General features: G+C 39.7%; 1 protein-coding gene across 1 annotated transcript in view; it reads left to right on the forward strand.

The window, feature by feature from the left end:
- The first annotated feature begins 8,739 nt into the window (after positions 1–8,739).
- NOSTRIN (nitric oxide synthase trafficking) overlaps positions 8,740–19,191 on the forward strand; it is a 31,145-nt gene continuing 20,693 nt past the window's right edge. Inside the window, exons 1-3 of the mRNA XM_015816396.1 lie at positions 8,740–8,861; positions 11,541–11,626; positions 18,663–18,746. Of these exons, the coding sequence (XP_015671882.1) occupies positions 8,835–8,861; positions 11,541–11,626; positions 18,663–18,746 (197 nt within the window). The 5' untranslated portion in view covers positions 8,740–8,834. The remainder of the gene's footprint in view (positions 8,862–11,540; positions 11,627–18,662; positions 18,747–19,191) is intronic.

The raw sequence follows: 19,191 nt of genomic DNA on the forward strand, positions 1-19,191 counted from the left end.
TTATCTTTATAGCTGTGCTATAGAAAAAAGATCTTAGGGTTAAAGACCTTGATAGTCCTCACAACCCCTTTACCCCTTCTCCCCAAAGGAAAAAAAAGATTTGTCTTTACGTCAGTGTTCATCCCAAAGGTGGGTTCCAAACCTCTATGGATCAAAGTCGAGGTGGTCCTGAATGTAATCAGATAGGTAGGTCCTATCGAGGTTGGTAGAGATCTTTCTAGATCGGGTTTTCTTTCTTTTCGTTGCCCTTTCTTACTCTTTCTAGAAATAATATGGGCCCCAGAGATACGATGTAGAGGAGAGACTGAATTATCCATAGGGCTAGTTTTGATAGATCACAGTAAAATGCCCAATTTTTACATTTACTCTTGGCGTGACAAGATGAGTGGCTCATTTGAGTGGATATTATCTTACCAAAAGCCTCTTCCTTAAGAGATACTTGCTTTCAGTTTAAATGAGCCAGAAATTAATTGTAAGCCAGTTTGGGAAGGTGAACTATTTTATGTTTTTGTTTAATTTAATTTAGTTTTTTTTGTTGTTTTTTTTGGCTGCTACATTTCTGCAACTTGAGAAAAGTTATACAGTGTTTTACCTGGCTTTATTATATGGGAAGAGCTTGGAAGGAAAAAGAAAATGATTAGCTGCCCTGATTATCATTTCTATGAAGAAAAGAGTTCACGCGACTGTTTCTGAAGCCAACCCAGTTGGTATTTTCTCTTTTCCTAACGGATGTAGGTAATGCTGGGTCCCCAATCTTCCAGATGTTTTGATTTGTTGCATAGACCCGAGGTATCTTAAGTCTTGAGCTGGACTGTGGTCACTTGAGTATTCTGTGCAAATACATTGGCCAAAAAACAAAAGCCCAGTTACTTGTGTGACTAAATATCTCTTGAAATGCAAATATGGAAAACGTTCCCTTATGTTTTCTACACACTCCATCAACAGCCCTGCACTCAAGAGTGTAAGAGAGTTTAGGAAAGGGGAAATTTACAGTTGTGGTGAATCAGTATTAATACCCTCCTGGATATCAGTTAAAATTTAATTGGTCCCAGAGTTTTTAATTTTTCCTTCTATATTGTCATTCACTATAGCTGTCGCCATTTGACTCGAGCTCCAATTCTTTGATGCTAGGGCTGAAGTCCTTTAGGCAGATGGATCCCAGGGGCTGCGTAAAAGAACAGAACCTGAGTTGCGATGAAGCAAGATGGTCAAAATAAATACGTGTTTGATGTCCTTTCAGTTAGTTAGTATGGAAAGCGAACACTAATTCGGAGGGTTGGCCTATTTAATCCCATGTCCATATAAATGTTGCAATTACATAGAAAGGGGTTCCAACTTAATTAGTTGGCACCTCAGTGACTAGAAAGGTGTTAGATAGTATTGGGTGTTAAGGCTATAAAATATAAGTAAACAGTGTTAAGTCACAGGAGAAATGCCATGAAGACTCCATTGGAAAGATGCCCCTTCTTGCACTCTGGGGCTTGTAAGAAAACGGGGATAGTATTCACATCTGTGCATGTTCAGTGTTCTCCTATGATTGTGCCTGCAAAGAGCCCAAGTCAAAATAAGGAATTATTCCCAGGACAATTCCCTAGAATCCATCTGGTCTTCCTTTGCCTCTAATGGTATTTTCTCATTTAGCTTCTTTATTTTAAAAAAAAAAAGTTTAAAAGGTCTTATTTGTAAAAGCCGTTTGGTCCCTTTTTGCACTAGAAATGCAATGGCTGGAGTGTGTAGAATAGCAAAAAAAAATGAAGAAAACTCTCTGGGAGTTAGTAGCCTTTAGATTGACTGAATGTTTTAGTAGCCAGCCCTGGAGTAGTGAAGTAAGATCTATAGTTGTGTGCATTTATTCTGTTATCAAATAACATGGAACGCACTGAAATAAGTAATGGTGTGTTTTTCTTAAAAAAGAAAGAAAGAAAATAAAAAGATTGGCTACCCATCTGAAGACGGAAGTTTCTTTGGTGTACATCCAGTTAAGTTGAAAGTGTGACGCCTTACCTGCAGTTTCAATCCAAACTGTAGAGTGCCAGATTAAAAATGCCAAAAAGAAATAATACATGTATCTGTTGTCATTTTTGAATTGGTTCAGTGGATTTCTCGTTTGTTGCCTCTTTTTTGCAGATTGTCATTTCCTATAGGACTGGTTTACCTAAGACCCAATATAGAGGCCTGGGTCAGAAACTTCAATGTGATTTTATCTTTGCATTCATCTTGTAATTCAGCCCTTACACAGACATCTTGTTCCTTTCCTCTCTTATACCCAATGTCTACTGTTTTTAAATAGTACCCTTAATTGGAGCTTAATCACATGCATTGGTTCATACTGAAAATTTATATGCAATGGAGGGGAAGGTGCATACATCCAGAATTCACTTCCTATCTCTTCTTTGCACATCCCACAAAGAAGAATACACATTCTTCTGTGAAATAATCCCCATTTTGTTTAAGGAGAAAATATTCAATATTAGCTGCTAATGAGATCAAGGTATGAGCCATTCTTCTAAGAAGTATTAATATGTGTTTTCCTCCCTACTCCTGTCATATGCTGAAGCGGGCTTCTTTCTTGTATCTGATATATGGAGGTAGCTCTCTTTTGTCTTTTAGCAGAATAAATGCTTGAGTTGGGATTATTAGAGAAGGAGATTAATCATCCATTTTCACACATTATCAAATATAGTTCTGGGAGCGATCCTGGAGGATCTTTTTCAGACTGATCGCCTGTGAAACTATTCTTTTGTTCCATTTATTCTACAACTGGAATTGAGAGTTTGTGTGCTTTATGAATGCTATAGTTTCCCATAAACAATGGGCAAATTGTCATGTAACTGAATAACAGTTTATTTAGATTGTCTTACACTACAGTATATATAAAAAGATATAGGTTATACAGTATGCTGATGGTTCAGGTCAATTATACAGTCTGTCCTCACTTTAACAATACATGCCAAAATTTGGCATTTGGGGCTATTAATGGTTTGGTGTTTTTTTTTGGCCACAAATAAATAGGTGTGCGTGCAAGCGCACATATATGTATATACACATACATGTGTGCACACATATATTTACCACAACATAAACTTTGGCTTTCTATAAGAAACAGATGGAATAGTTTATTCTCTCTTGTTATTCATATTTTAAGTATTCCATTATTATTTGCTGTTACATGTTCTGTGGTATTCCTGAATTCTCATGACCCATAATAAATTAAAAAATTCTGCATGCTATTGTGGGAATGACCAAAGTATTCCAAATCCAGCCATCTGGAAATCAGAAACAATCAAAAGGGTTCTCATTATACTACAAGAGTCCTCCTTGGATAAATGGGATGTTGCTGCTTAACTGCCCAACTGTAGTTTCTCTCTTTCAGAATTGTCTTGAGTTTTTGGAGGAACTTTCTTTGTGTAGGTTCCATCGAAGCAGGTTTTGACTGAAGTGAAAATTAAGTGCCTGGCTCAGCTTTGCATATTTAGGAAATGGCTTCCTTTTATTTTAATGTTGATAGTATTTATTTCAACCTTCGCTTTAGCCTTGCACATTAACGCTACAATAAGATGGTCATAACCATTGGCAATGACAATCAGATCAAAATGAAGTTTGATTAAAACTAATCTGATACGATGGAGGGCCACAACAGGTGTGCATGGAAAGTGCAACGTACCCCAAAAGGTGACACCCTTTTTGTGCCCTATGCCATATTCAGTAGGTCAGCTTAGGACCGAAAAAGGTAACTTTTCCCCTGAGATTTTGAGATAGTCGAACAGTCTGAGAAAGTCCCAGAACTATCAGAACTTATTGGCATATTCCATGGTCAAAATTAGAATAGTGTGTGTAGCCTTGGATTTTGCTTCTTTCTCCTTTTTGTCGTAAATATAAAAATAACCATTTTTCTGAAATACTTGGAATCAATCAATCAATCAATATTGTGAATTTAGATTTGAAAACACTTTCATAATAAATACTAAGCATTAGGCCTTCGTTTGTCTTCTTTCTAATTAAATGATTGCAGAGGGGGAAACTTAAGGCTTGAACCTAGGCTGAAGTCCTCTAAGCAGATTAACCAGAAGTTGGATTCACAAATCACTCTAAGCTATTACTTGTTTTACTCTACAAGCCACAAGAGTTGGACTCCCACTTCATGCCAAGCCATAAAACATGATAAGCCTAAAGCACATCATAATTGAGCAACACACATGCAACCCATTTACTTTCCAGTAGCATATGGAAACGTTTGCATACGTTCAATAAACTGTGACCTCAGGCACCAGGAACATAGTTGAACACAACTCACAATAAGGAGCTTTGGCTAGTGATGGGAGAACGCTGTGTGAACATTGTTGCTCTTACCACCTTGATGTTCCTTGATTGAAAGTCAGGATAGAAATGAAATAATTCTTTGGGCAAAGCAAAGTTCAGATAAAAACTGGTAGAACCTCAGTATGGAAATGTCTTTTCCATAATAATGCTGGTTTTAGTTCCTATTTACATTGGATACAAGCCATCTCCTGCCCGAAAAGGTTATCTGATCCAACACAAGTTTCCGAAAATGATGCGTCACCATTTTCTGCTGTCCCCACAAGCAATTTTGCCTCTGAAGCAGATTGAAAACAGAGGAATCAGTGAAAATTTCTACTCGCCCAAATGGAAGATCCTCCTGTCAGTGAGACAGATATTCATAAATTGTAACTTATTAAAATAATCTCAAGAGGCAAATCCTAGGGATTGTATTAGTGAGCAGAGTATTTTCTTAGTATTGACAGTGCCACATGCACCATTGTCAATATCAAGGACATATTTTATTTTAACCTTGGATCAAAATCATTTTTGCAAAATCTGTGAATGTCTGAGTCATACCATTCTCTCAAAGTACTGCTTTCTTGGAGAGTGGAACTAACTGCTAGAAGAGTATGGGATTTAAAAAATCATATAATTCAATGATTCCATGAAGGCAAAAAATAAATTTGCTGCTCCCATTTCCCAATACTATTTTAAATGTATAGAAAAATCTGCTTAGGTGAGTTGATGCTGATTTGTCAATAAAGACTCTTTCCTTAAATTTCATCCATTGTTGGTTTGTTTGTTTTTTACAGAATTTCCTGCATGGTGTAGAAACCCAACCGAAAGTATCCCAACAAATGTTTGTTGGAGTGAGCTTGACCCTATCTAGAAAAGGGTATTCTATTATCTTCTTTGGTAATTGGTTGGACTAATCAACGATTTGTCTTACTACAAAGTATTTGGGTGCTATCTAACAAAATGAAATTCAATGGTGAAAAAAGTAAGGTTCTACATTTAGGCAAGAAAAACCAAATGTACAGGTATAGTATAGGGGGTACCTTACTCAATAGTAGTAACTGTGAGAGGGATCTCGGAGTCCTAGTGGACAATCACTTAAATATGAGCCAGCAGTGTGCTGCAGCTGCCAAAAAGGCCAACACAGTGCTNGCATCCAGTTTTGGTCACCACGATGTAAAAAAGATGCTGAGACTCTAGAAAGAGTACAGAGAAGAGCAACAAAGATGATTAGGGGACTGGAGGCTAAAACATATAAGGAACGGTTGCTGGAATTGGGTATGTCTAGTTTAATGAAGAGAAGGACGAGGGGGGACATGATAGCAGTGTTCCAATATCTCAGGGGCTGCCAGAAAGAAGAGGGAGTCAAGCTATTCTTCAAAGCACCTGAGGGCAGGACAAGAAGCAACGGATGGAAACTGATCAAGGAGAGAAGCAACTTAGAACTAAGGAGACTTTTTCTGACAGAACAATTAACCAGTGGAACAACCTGCCTCCAGAAGCGGTGAATGCTCCAACACTGGAAGTTTTTAAGAAGAGACTGGACAGCCATTTGTCTGAAATGGTATAGGGTTTCCTGCCTGAGCAGGGGGTTGGACTCGATGACCTCCAAGGTCCCTTCCAACTTTATTATTATTATTACTATTATTATTATTATTATTATTATTAATAATAATAATAATAATAATAATAATATTACTATTATTACTATTTGCTAACCTTCAGGTGGAGGCTGTCCTCATGTAACTTAAGTCCATCACTGTGTTAGGCACTCAGGAGGCCCTTCAAGAATATACTTTTCTTCAATCCCTTCCAAATGAGGCATCACCACCACTCTTTTTCATCTTCTGAGAAAGCCTACAGACATTTATGAAAATAAAGATAAGAATGGATTTTTGTTGTTGCTTCTTTTTTTAATAATTTCAAATATAGTAAGATAGGTCAGAGCACCTAGAGGTGTTCTTTCTTTGATTTATGTAATTTCTCAACACATTTATTTTCCTGAGACCACAGTTCTGTCCTAAATGGTATCAAGAGAGGTATTTGTTTCCAGGCCAATGGGGTTACATCTCACTTTCAGGGGCTGGAGAACAATCTCTGCTCACCTGAATCTCTATGTATCCAGGTGAAACTCTAAAAGAAGACTAAACTCTTACCTAGAATGTACAAGATGGATCTGCAGTAAAATATATTGTACCACCAACCTGAGCAGATTTTCTGCTTGGAGTACTAGGGAGCCATACCTCCTCGAGAGATACAAGCAATGTTCTTCACCCTTCCTCCATTTTTGTTTTTGGTTTAGTATTCAACAGCTACTGAATATGTTTAGTACAAATTGGACTGCCTGGGAATAGTAGTTTAGCCTGTTTGGATTCAGGTATCTGTTACGCTTCTGCAAACATCAAATCATGTTTTTTCTCAATATTCTACACAATGGAGATTGTTTCAGGCTGCATGTATGACTGGCTGGATTTACATATCACACTATGTATTTTTTTAAAACCATATAAAAGAACCGAAACTTGTCCTGGTTCATACAGTGTTAAATTATTGTTCTTGAGCCAATGTGTCTTGTTTATTGTTTGTCAGATTTAGAAGTCCACCCAACTCCATAAAAGATTCTGAGCACTGTAACATTCAAAACAGTAAGAACAAAAAACAAGAACAAGAATGATATCTGTCCAGAAGAGAAACATTGAAAGCAACTTTAAAAATTCAATGATGGACTTGCCACTCAACTCAATTCAAAGCCTGGGGAAACAGCCAGGTTTTTGAAGACTTTTAAAGCGCCTTCAGGATGTGGACCATGTGGATATCAGAGAGGATGCTGTTTAGAGACAAGTGCCTTGAGAGAAAGATGTGCTTCCTGGTCCTGACTGATGATATTAGATCAGCGGTTCTCAACCTATGGGTCGCGACCCCATTTGGGGTCGATCGACCATTTCACGGGGGTCGCCAAGCAAGGCTGTCCGCCATTTTTTTCCCCTTTTCCGGCGGGTGCCTTACCTCCCTTGAGCTGGGCCAGCTGGTGATTGGCCTGCTCCGTCTCTGCCGCTTGCCAGCTACGCCTCGGCCGGCGCAGGGGGCAGAACCACGCATGCATGGCGCTCCCGGGCAGGGAAAGTCCTCGACTTACGACCGGTTGGGTAGTCCTCGACTTACGACCGGTTTAGTCCTCGACTTACGACCAGTTTAGTCCTCGACTTATGACCGGCTGGGGGTCACAGCATTAAAAAGGTTGAGAACCACTGTATTAGATTATGCCTGATCTGCCTGATTATACAGGATGGGCAGAAATTGAGATAGATGGTCCTTAAGATAATCAGTCTAGTCTTCTTTTTTAGCTAGCTACCTAACAGGTTTGTCAGTATTATGATATCTTCAATCCGAGCCTACTACACCTTGAATGAAAATAGGTTGCATAAGCCTAGGTGTGACTTGCCTGTGTTTGCTCTTGTCTTGGGCAAAGGAAGATGGGCACACCTTGAATTGTTCAATGTGCTTGGAAGATGTTTTGAGGGAAGATTGGGAAGGGAATAGCAGAAATGCCTGTCTTCGGCTTAAGGAATAAGACACATTTCCTTGTGGACATCAAGAATGGCCCATGGGGCAGTATAACTATCCCAACATTTATCGACAGCTTCTTTGCCATCTTCATCTCTCACAAGCATTGACCTCTGATCCTTCCTTTTTTGGGATGCTTCCCATGGCCCTTTTCATAAATCCAGACTGAATAATGTCCTTATATGCTTTTAAATATCTCAAGAGTTGAGAGTGGAGTTGAATATCTTTGGCAGCTACCTTGGGTCCATGGAGAAGCTAAGAAGCAGGACACCAAAAAGAAAGCTCTATATTTGCTTGGGTCTTGCATTTACTTCTGAAACTTTTCTTTGGAAAAACACCAAGAGTAGAAAATGTTACTGAATTAAAACAACTTTAATGTGCTTATGGAATTACATCAAGGGAGGGTCTGCAGTACTTTGGAGAAGTTGTGGAAGTTGTAATCTATCACCTATCAGGGACAGTTACTCAATGTAATTCAGTTATGCTGCAGGTTCTTGGGAAAACCTGGACAGAGATGTTTGCTACATTGATTGTCTAGCTTTCTTGTGTGCAGTCCAGTATGGATGCTTCAAGTTTACCATCAGTGAAGTGGTAAAGGTCTCAGACACATAACTGATCCAGAGTCACCTATTGAGTTTTATGACTGAGGATCTGAATTACAAGAGAGGGCTGTCAGTTCTAATCCAACCCTTTGCCCACTTTACCCTAGTGGGATCACTTTTCATTCTACAGTGGTGTTCTGTTTGCAGGCTGATTTAAAAAAAATGCTCAGAAAACACTCTCCCAACTGCTTGCAGCCTTTTGATTTTTCCTTGTCTATCAGGAAGTACACTGGATAACAATCACCCATTGGGCTAGTCCCTTAACTACTTTGTATTTGCTTTGCTCATCTGACCTAATTTCTTGCCGTGAAACACCCAGCCTTAGTCTTAGACCAAACTGGAAATGCTACAGCAATAAACAGGCAGTTCAGAATGAAGAACCCACTTGCTGGCTGCATGGTGAGTAGAACACGGGGCCTTTCTGTGCAATTCTCTCCTTCTGCCTTTCGCTTTGAACAGAAGACTGCATGTCTGCTTGGAAAGGGGACAGTTTCAAAAGGAAGAATTCCTTGTTCTTACACGACTTGTTGAGGGCTCTTACGTGGAAGCTGGCTTCTGGATTGAGCAGCCGGCCACTGGGTTGAGCTGTACCATAGATGCCTGCATGCCCTAAGTACCCTTCCCTCTTTATCGTTTCACTCTTCCAGAAGTTCTGTCTCCAACTTACTCACTCCTCCTTAAGCTGACAACAAGCATCTCAGTTCCTTTTGTGCCTACTCAAAAGCTGAGGCATGTTACTGCTCACCTCCGGCATCGTGATTTTCTCAGAGTGGGGGCCATCCTGGAGGCCTCCTGGAGAAATGAAGATGTTGGGTATGAAAGGTTTTTTTTTAAAAAAAGTGCAGGAGAAGATACCCAACGGGAAAGAGCACAAGCAGCATAGGACCCTCAGGAATGCTTTGTTTATTAGCTTGAGGCTCATCTATGAGGCTGATGGGAACTCTTGAAGTTTTGAAAGGATGGCCGGTTTTAGGTTGAGTTTTTGGAGTTTGGGGGGGTTTTTTTGCACTTGTGTCAGAAGCACCGAGGCACTTCCAGGTTGAAAAGATTAGCCAGTGACATCACTGTTGCCGGGGAGGGGGGATACCCATTTGGGAGCTCCTTTCATGTCTCCGGGCAGAAACTGGAGTGAAAGATTAGAGCTCACCCTGCCCCAGGGCAGCACTCAAGTCTCAAACGCGGGCTTGCTAATCTCCAACCTAACGTCCTAACTATGCGAGCCATCATGCTCCTATGATATGGGTAATGCCACACAATAGCGTCTACAATGATTGTGTTAAAAACACACCTTTGCCAGAATGCTCCTTCTGCCCAAACGTAAACTGTTTTCCCAGTTCAGCCTCTCCTCTCCTAGAACAGTTCCTTTCTTTCCCCACTTGGCTGAAGCTAGTAGGTGGGAAATCTGTGGGAGAAGCTGGCAGACTTCCTCCAAAACCTGCAATCAAAATAACCAGCTGGGGTGGGGAAGTTATCCAGTATACTGGAACAAACTGATTAATAATGTTTAAGTAATCTAATGTGAAGTTTAAGAAGTTCAATTAACCAAATACATTTTTTTCCCCTGGGTTTGTCCCATTTCCGAATTACAGCCCTGACATACCATCCAAAGGTTTCCTTTTTTTTAAAACTGTTATTTTATTTTTTTTATTGAAAAGATTAAAATACAAAATCCAAAAGAAAAAAATTAAACAGAGACAAAACTAAACAAAAACATTGAAAAAATGTGAATTAAAACAAGGACAAAAACACATATTATTCCTCCCTAGTTAAACAAATCTGTTGCAACAATAGTAGCTTCCTCCCCCCCTTTCAAAGTGGGTCCAAAATGTATAAGGCCTCCTATATCCCTCTGCCAGTAAAAGTTTTTGCCCACCCTTGTCCTACATCAGAAGTGCCTAACTTTTTCCAGTTCAAAGACTATACATTCTGATCCTTGCTGGAATCTTAATTTCAACCAATTATCAAGGCAGGAAGCCAAATCATATGTCACTCTTTTCTCTGAGCTTCATCACTGGGTGATTTTAACTGGAGGAGAGCCTGAAAGAAACACATCCTCAATCCTGGGTCATGTTTCAAATTTCATTTTGGGTAGATGCATTGCAAAAACAAGTGAGAAATACTAACATCCTTGAAGATAATATCCATATATTACAGCTTCAAATGTATTTGAGCCGTGGTGGTGCAGTGGTTAGAATGCAGTATTGCAGGCTAACTCTGCCCACACACCAGGAATTCGATCCTCAACAGCTCAAGGTTGACTCAGCCTTCCATCATTCTGAGGTCAGTAAAATGAGGACCCAGATTGTTGGGAGAAATATGCTGACTCTGAAAATCACTTAGAGAGGGTTGTAAAGCACTATGAAGTGGTATATAAGTCTAAATGCTATTGCTATTTTGTCCTTTGGGAGTTACAAATATTTCACAGAAAATCTACAATAATTTTTGGATAGAGTTAGCAGAATTTTTCTCTTTCTCTGCTTGGATCCACTACATGTGGGTACAAACTGGTTTAGGTTCTGCTGCTTTGTGCTTTTCAGTTGTATTAATACTGTAATGCTTTCAAAAATTAACATCATTCATACATTAGGAACACAAAAAAATGGTATTTTCGAAAGAGGGAGGCAACTGAGCAGGCATGTACACTTGTGTGGATGCTAAAAAAAGGTGTGGTGATATTGTAAATATATCTCTTTGTGAGTAGGTCGGGTATTCAGTTTCTTGGGTGGAGATGTCAGATGCTGAAAACTGTTGCACCTTAATAGCTGAAATTATTGTGCATGCACACTCACAAATCTTGGCATTGATATATTCTCACTGGTTCATCTGTTTAAGAAATGAATTATTCTTTTAATATTCCTTTATTCCCAATGTTTTCCTGCTGGGAAGAATCATTGACACTCACTCATTCCTCTCCCCCCCCCTCCACACACACAAGCACACAATAACACACCCCATGCAGGTACAGACAATTCCAAATGCTTTGTGCCAGAACAACATAGCAGGTCACCCTAGCGTAGGCTTGAAATATTGCGAAATGTTAAACTCTCTAAGTGACTCAATCCCTGTGCTGTGTTTCAGCATGATCAGGCATACCAAGAGCTGAAAGGGTATTCTAAAAATGGAGATAATTACTGCAAACAACTCTTATCTATCCTTCAACAGAGGTATGTATGAACCGCCTGAGAGAATGCAACAAATTCTGCTGCTGAATTTGTTTTTGTTTTCAAAATTCGGAAGGAAGAGAGAGTTGGTGTCACATGGAGCAGGCTTTAAGATGAGACTATGAATTGGTTGCAATGAATGTTTAATTTACTCACCCAGTGGTTACCAGGACAGCTAATACCATGGAGGGAAAAGTCAAGTTTTAGAATAATATTGTATTTTATTTCTTGTCCATGATGTTTGTCTGGCTTGATCATAGTGTGCTCTCGTATGCTGTTACCCAAACTTGCATAGCCACATCCTATAGGGAAAATACTGAATATTTTTTTATTTCTATTTGTGATTGGCTACAAGACTGCCATTTCATCTAAATCCAACGAACTCTGGCTTAGGGAGCCAGGATTTGTTAAAACAAGTCAATTTGTTTAAGAAGCTGGCTTGATTGATAGTAAAAATTAGCCCTAACTGATTTTGCAGAAATAGCAATACAGGATGATTCATTTAAAATGGGAATTAAAACATTTGAACTCAAATGCCAGAGGAAGAGAAGACAAAGAGGATGCTAAAATCATTTCCACAAAGAGCCAAGAAAGTTCAAATCAACCCGACTTGCATTTTAAACTGGAATGAGCAAGGTGCTTTCATTTTATTGGTGTTACACAAAACACATCTGAGCCAAGGCACAATTCCCCTTTAAAGGCCTGAATCCCAAGAGACAGTGAACTGAATCAACTGAATCCCAAGAGACAGTGAAGCAAATTCCAGCCAATGGGGAAACTAACAAGCTCTGCAGAACATTGTTGATACAAATTAAAATATATCATCTATTTATCATCTATCTATTTTGAAATAATCAAGGTGACAAAAAATAAATCAATAAGCTCTGCTACATGAAAATGGAGTGAAATACTGCACCAATGCATCTTGTGGATGATTATAAGGAACAGGTAACTCATATGGAAGAGGATTGTCTATAAGTTACCCCATTTCCAAACTCTACCAGGCTTTAAAGATCTTAAACAGGAGACCTTTGAATTCATTTCAGGTATTAATTGAAAGCCAATATAGCTCTTCTAATAAGGGGAAAGCATGTTCTGGATGACAGCTGTTTTAATTCCCCTATTGCTGTATTTATTTTGATCACCTCTAGTATTATTTGATGTGCTCCCCTTGCCACTTTGCTGCAGATTAGTTACTTGACACATTTTATATATTATTTGTTAAATTTACATGCTGCCCATCTCACTGTTGTAGCAACCCTGGGCGGCTTATAGAACGATAAAAAAGTTTAAAAAGATCATAGAAAACAATTAAAATTGTGAAAGATTAAATAAAGACTAAAATCCAAGAGGACATGAGGTTGGAGATCTCTCTATCCCATCAGCCACTTCCAACATAGAATGCCCAAATCGTCAGACCCAATTGAACAAAGCAATTTCATTTGAACCCTGTTATTTACTCTAAAACAAAAGTGATGCCAAAATGTATCTGCTGCCTTGCACTTAATTACTCAAAAAGACGATTTAGAATATTCTTTTCCTAATGTTCACTTTAAGGCATAGATAGGAAACCTATAGTCTTCAAGTTGTGTTGGATGACAGTCCCAAGCAGGTTCAGTCAATCATGGAGACAGAATGAAGACATTAGAAGCGACAATCTAACAATAAATTGAGGGCCACCTTTTTGCAGTCTTGATTGGCATGGAAACCATTGAATCAGCTCTTCAACTTGGTTCATCCTACATGATTCTCTTCTGATGATGGGAGTTATGTAAGAATAGTCACACCCTCATTCTGAATAACATCTTACACTGGCTATAATTTTTATGCTTTACTGACTTCAGCAGGGAATAATTTTAAACTGTTCCATTTAATTTAAAATGGATGACATTTAATTGAAACCTACCATTCTACTTTCTTCATATCAGTCGTACCTCTAGCTTAGAAGATACTTTTTGTAGCAGTTATCGTTGATTTGTATATATCCATAACAAAAGTTCCATAAGATTTACTAAGATGTACTTATCACTGAAGAGAGAAGAAAGACTTTTAGCTGCAGCTTATTTCATCCTGAAAACCCAATTCATTTTCTTGTCAAATATTTTGAGCACTGTGGCTTTCGTTAGCTGTACCTTTTAAAAAGCAATTGCCACTCCACTGAAGATTTGTCTTGCATCTTAAACCTTAGGATTTCTTTTGTATGAGATGTCTTTATGAAAATGATGCTTTTATAAATAGAATGAAACATTTCACCATCTGTGCAGTTAAAGGGAGGGGGAAATGAAGTTGAACAAAAATCACTGCTCTTCCTTTCATAGATGCTGGAGCATCAAAGTTATTTTCATAATACTGAGAAAATTTAATGCACAACTTTTTAGGAGCTGAACTGTTCTTAACAGCCTGATTCTGAATCAAGCGTGCATTTGGCTCAGTAACTAGTTGGATTCACACGTTGCAGGAAGTCATGGCTGGTTTTAATCATGGTTTATTGAATAAACCACAATGCCTGTGTTCATACATAACACAGTAAGTGATAAATGTATGCACAAGAGCTGTGTTCACACAAAACCTGAAGTCAAAAATGAATCCACTTCAGATATGCAATTTAATGGAGTGATGTGAGAAGTAGCTGTTCTACCAGTTATTGAAAGAAAAATCTTCATCAAAGTCCAGTCCAAGCTGGGAATAATCAAAATGGAGACTGCTTTAGAAAGAAGGTTGTAGTTTATTGAAGAGGAGAGCCAGACAGAAAGATTGCTCTGGGAAAACTGACCACATGTATTAGGGAGTGGTGGCTTTTTATACCTTCTTGTGCTTTTGTTTGGAGTTGTTCTTCTGGCATGAATTTTGACCTGGGTCTGAGTGTGTCTTTCTGGTATTCTGATGGTGGTTGGTTAATCCTATTATGTCCCAAAGGTCATATCCTGCTTCCCTGGGGCTGTGGCTAATGACTGTTGGATTTTTGGTATGAGGGATTGTTGATTCTAGGGATCTTTGTCTTTCTAATCCCAGCTTCCTGGCTCCATTCTTTCTGACAAGATTATGTTATCTGCATTTCTACAGAGCTGGTTTCTGCTTGGGGGAAGGAGACATGGGGCTATTAAGATAAACTGGGCATGCTTTCTTGCCTTTTTAAGATCCTTTGAGGAAATATAATATTCTGCCTTTTTAATATTTCCTTCTTTGGGGGGGGCTGACTTCCTACACAGTTCATCAAAAAAGATTTGGATTCTAGATTACATCTTAGAACGCGGGGTTCTCCCCAAGTATTTATTTGATGCCATTCTGATTTTAACTGGGGATTGTTTCAAAGTTGCCATTTAAATTAATCTCAAAATTCTTAATCTCAGCAAGCTAAGCAGGTAATTTCTCCCCTACCAGCTCTCAGGCTCTGTGTCACCACTTGCCACCTTATCATTTGAAACAAGAGCTATCAAGGTCGGCAAGCTTTGACTGCCTGCAAAGCTTGTGCACCCCTGAGTTGTGTGTCTCTTTCCTGAAGAGTGTGCTAGTGTTTTTTCACTTGCCTGTAGTAAAGAATAGATACCTATGGACCCAATATTATTCAAACCTCAGAGTATTTCAACTGAGGCTGCTTTAGATATTCAATTGTACCTTATCAAATCAAGGATACTCAAGAGAAACTGCTCGACATATGTACATCTGTGTCTGATGTGTGATCAGTGCCTTCAAAGGATGCAGTTATATCACCGGTGGCTGTAATAACTGTTTTAACTGTTATTTGCCCTAGATGTTTTCTTATAGTCCTCTCCTGCTCCACCCTCATTCAAGGAGCCTGTTTGATAAATTACGTTCCGGTCAAAGCCAGTGAGAGTGGCTGAGAGACAGGAACCGGTTTTCTCATGTAAATTACATGAGTGCTGAGGGCAAACAGGGCATAACTGATTCATGACAGTGCAAATGAGAATTCTTAGGAGAGTGGTGCTGACTTTAATATGAGCTGCTGAGTGACATGAATTATAGAGCAGCGGGGATGGATGAAATTTCCAGAATAACAGGAAGCTTCTGACAAATACAGTACAAGGAGCCGCATGTGTTGGAAGAGGAAGAGAGTTATTTTTTTTTTTAAATCGGATGTTCTGAAAAAGTTAAAATCCATCCTCTGTCCCTAAAGAGGTGTCTGCGAAAGAAAAATTACTCTTTGAAACAAGGTGCAAAATCCCATTAACATCCTTCCAAGTCCAGCTAAATAATTATTTATCCATCGGTGATGGATTCATGCTGTCTGGAAATGAATATTTATCGATTGAGAGTATAAACAATTTTTGCAGTATTTATGTTCTTAAAAACTTAGCAACAATCAAACCCCTTCCAAATGACCTGTTGGAACTAGTTAAACATTTTGCTTCATTGTTGTTGTTGTTGTTGTTGTTTTGGAGGGAGGGAGGGGCAATGCCTGTGCATGCATAGGGATAAAACCAGCACTGGGTACAGCTAAACGAACTGCCCACCTTGCCTCCAGCAGAGAGGAGGGGGGTCAACCTGTTTTCTAAATCACCTGAAGGCCAGACAAGGAATAACAGATGGAAACTGATCAAGGAGAGATTCAACCTAGAAATAAAGAGAACTTTTCTGACAGTGAGAACAATCAACCAATGGAACAGTTTGCCTTCAGAAATTATGAGAGTTTCATCACTGGAAACTGTCAAGAAGAGACCGGACTGCCATCTATCAGAAATGGTGTAGGGTCTCCTGCTTGGGCAGGGAGTTGGACTGGATGACCTACAACAGTGATGGCGAACCTTTTAGAGACGGAGTGCCCAAACTGCAACCCAAAACCCACTTATTTATCGCAAAGTGCCAGGGCTGCATTAGCATTGTGGTGCCTTCAGGGGTGGCGTGGGCCGTGGCCCTACTGGGTGGGCGTGGCTGCAGTGGTCACGGCAGACTGGGTGAGCATGGCCGGGGCCAGGGTGGCAGGGGCCAGTCCCTCGCCATATCCGGGGCATCCCTGGGGGGCCAACGCCGCTTGCTCGCTCACTTCCTGCCCTGTCGCTTCCAAATGTCATGTGCTCGCTACTCTGGCAAACTCTGCTGGGGCGATGGCACACGTGCCCACAGAGAGGGCTCCGAGTGCTGCCTCTGGCACGCGTGCCATAGGTTCGCCACCACTGACCTACAAGGTCCCTTCCAACTCTGTTATTCTATTTCCCGGTTGCAGAGAGAATGAATTGGCCGTTACAGGTAAAGCATAATTTCTCTCTGTGTTCTGTTTCTTTCCATTTTATTGGTGTGTGGTTTTTTTTAAAAAAAAAAATAAATTCAAATTCTTCCCTTTCAATGTTTTTAAAGGATGCATGAATTCTAGTTGAGAAACCCTTTAGGAAAGGGAAGTGTTGATTCTAATTTAGTGCCATAAACGTGATTGAAAACAGCTGAATGGCAAGGAAGGACATTTGTCAACCTACAGTGATGAGCCATAATCCCAGATTCCTAGTTGTTACTTGAGATAAGAGAGAGCGAGAGAGCACTGTCCTGTCCATTTTGTAAAGACAAACAACAAGCTCCCCCCCCCAAAACCCCTATCCTTATTCTTTTTTAGTCAAAGAATGAACAATAGCAGATACTGCAGATGTAACAGTATGTGAGAAAGACCTTGAGTGATAGATGAAGAGAAGCTTCACAGGGAACGATCAACTAAGAGATGGCATAGTCTGCAGCTATAGTGGACGGGACAGCCCTAGTTTCTTGGGCCGTGAAAGAGATGGCGGGAGTTGTATTTTCAGATTTGTAAGGTTCTATTAATGTATCTTTACAATGAGGTAGAATTAGTCTGGGAAGGCTGCGTCATCGATCTTGCAAGTCTGAAAGTACAAATCTCCTGCTGTCTAATTTTACAGCCTAAGAAACTAGAGAAAGTCCCTTTGGAACCTCTTGCTTCTCCCACTATCGAGCTATGGGGTCAGACCTCCGAAGACAGTTCCACCCCCCAATTCCCAAGCGCACAGCCAAAGCAAAAATCCCAAGCATGCCATCCCCCATCCCCTCTCAGCACAATGGCAGGACACCAGAGAATGATGGTGGACCTGACATGCTGCCCCCCTGAACAGTGAAACAAAACATTTTCTCGGCATCACATTGGCTGCTGGGGGACTGATCAGGGGGGTTGGGATTGGGAAAACAAAAGAATTGCTTTATGCTTCGTGCGGGACCTTCAGATTCCGCCTGACTTTACTGCATCCAGTTTCTCTCAGTAAAGGTTCTTTTGATTCAACTCAATGGATTCTTCCTCATCACTACAAAAGAATTTTGTAAGTTGTTTAGAAGCATTAAGGGAATGAGTGGCATATAAATCTTCCAAAGAAAGAAATGCCTCAGGCGCCACTGTTATTCTTTACATAAGGCCCATCAAATTTTCCAAGATAAAGAGAGGTTGCAGTTTAGAGTCTCCATTATTTATGAAGAAGTTTTATTCTCTGGCTTTCCAAAGTAAGACTAGAAAAAAACTCTAAAACCCTGGATAGTTGCTCCCTGTCAGTGCAGGCACCACTAAACCTGATAGACAGGCTCTGATTAATGTAAAACAACTTGCTATGTTCCTGTTCTAAAATATGGCCCCTTTTGCCTGATTAATTAGGCAAAGTTGCCAAATTTATGAAAGGATGCTGATTCCTAAAAATAAAAAAATCTAACAGATCAGATCAGATCAATGAGAGAGAGAGGGGGGGAGGGAAGGAGGGAGGGAGGGAGAGAGATTACACATATAAATTAGCTATTCATTTTAATGTTCTCTTTGGACTGGTGGATTTGTCCATTTTATTTTCACATATTATTCAACTTCCCCCAAGTCTGACTTTTAGAGTCTATAGCGGAAGATTCTGGTTTGCACAGGCTCTAGCACAGTTTGGGCCAAGACTAAAACTATTATTTTATCTCCTGCTGTATAGTCCCCTCCTCTCCCCATCCTAGCCCCCCCCCGCCATACATACACAATTGCCCATTTTTTCCTCTATTGGTGAAGTTTCCAAAGTTTTAACTTTTAAGATGAATAAGTGCCCATTGATTCTTTTCTCTGCAGAACTAGTTTGGAGATTACATACGGTAAAGGACTGGAGAAATTGGCAAACAAGCTTGCCAAAATGCTGACCAAAATAAAAGTGAAGTAAGTATTAACTATACTTTTACGCTCTTTTCCACTGCCACTGGTCCAGGACTTTCTTCAAGGGTAAAGATATGTTACCTTTGATGGTTGTTAGAGATCCAAGTCTTTTTCTCTTCTGGGTGTGACAAAAGGAAATCCGTCTCCCTGGACAGGCTGTAGTTATATAATCTGACCAAATGATGTGAACTCAGAGTTCTGATGATTGGAAAGAATTGCTCTGCTTGAGAACAGTTTTTCTTGATCTTTTCCATTTGAGAACTGCAGCGATTGCATCCCAACCACCATGCCTGATGATTGGCAATAAGATGATTGCGAGGAACTACAGGGAGGCTGCAGGCTCCCTAAAATGTTTCTAAAACAACCAAAATTGTGTCATATTACCAAATATTACAAGAGTAACATCACTGACTATTATAGTACTTTTGTGGGTTAATGATAATCCCCA

Source organism: Protobothrops mucrosquamatus, unplaced genomic scaffold (genome assembly GCF_001527695.2).
Source record: "Protobothrops mucrosquamatus isolate PMUCROS unplaced genomic scaffold, P.Mucros_1.0 scaffold446, whole genome shotgun sequence".
NCBI lineage: Eukaryota > Metazoa > Chordata > Lepidosauria > Squamata > Viperidae > Protobothrops > Protobothrops mucrosquamatus.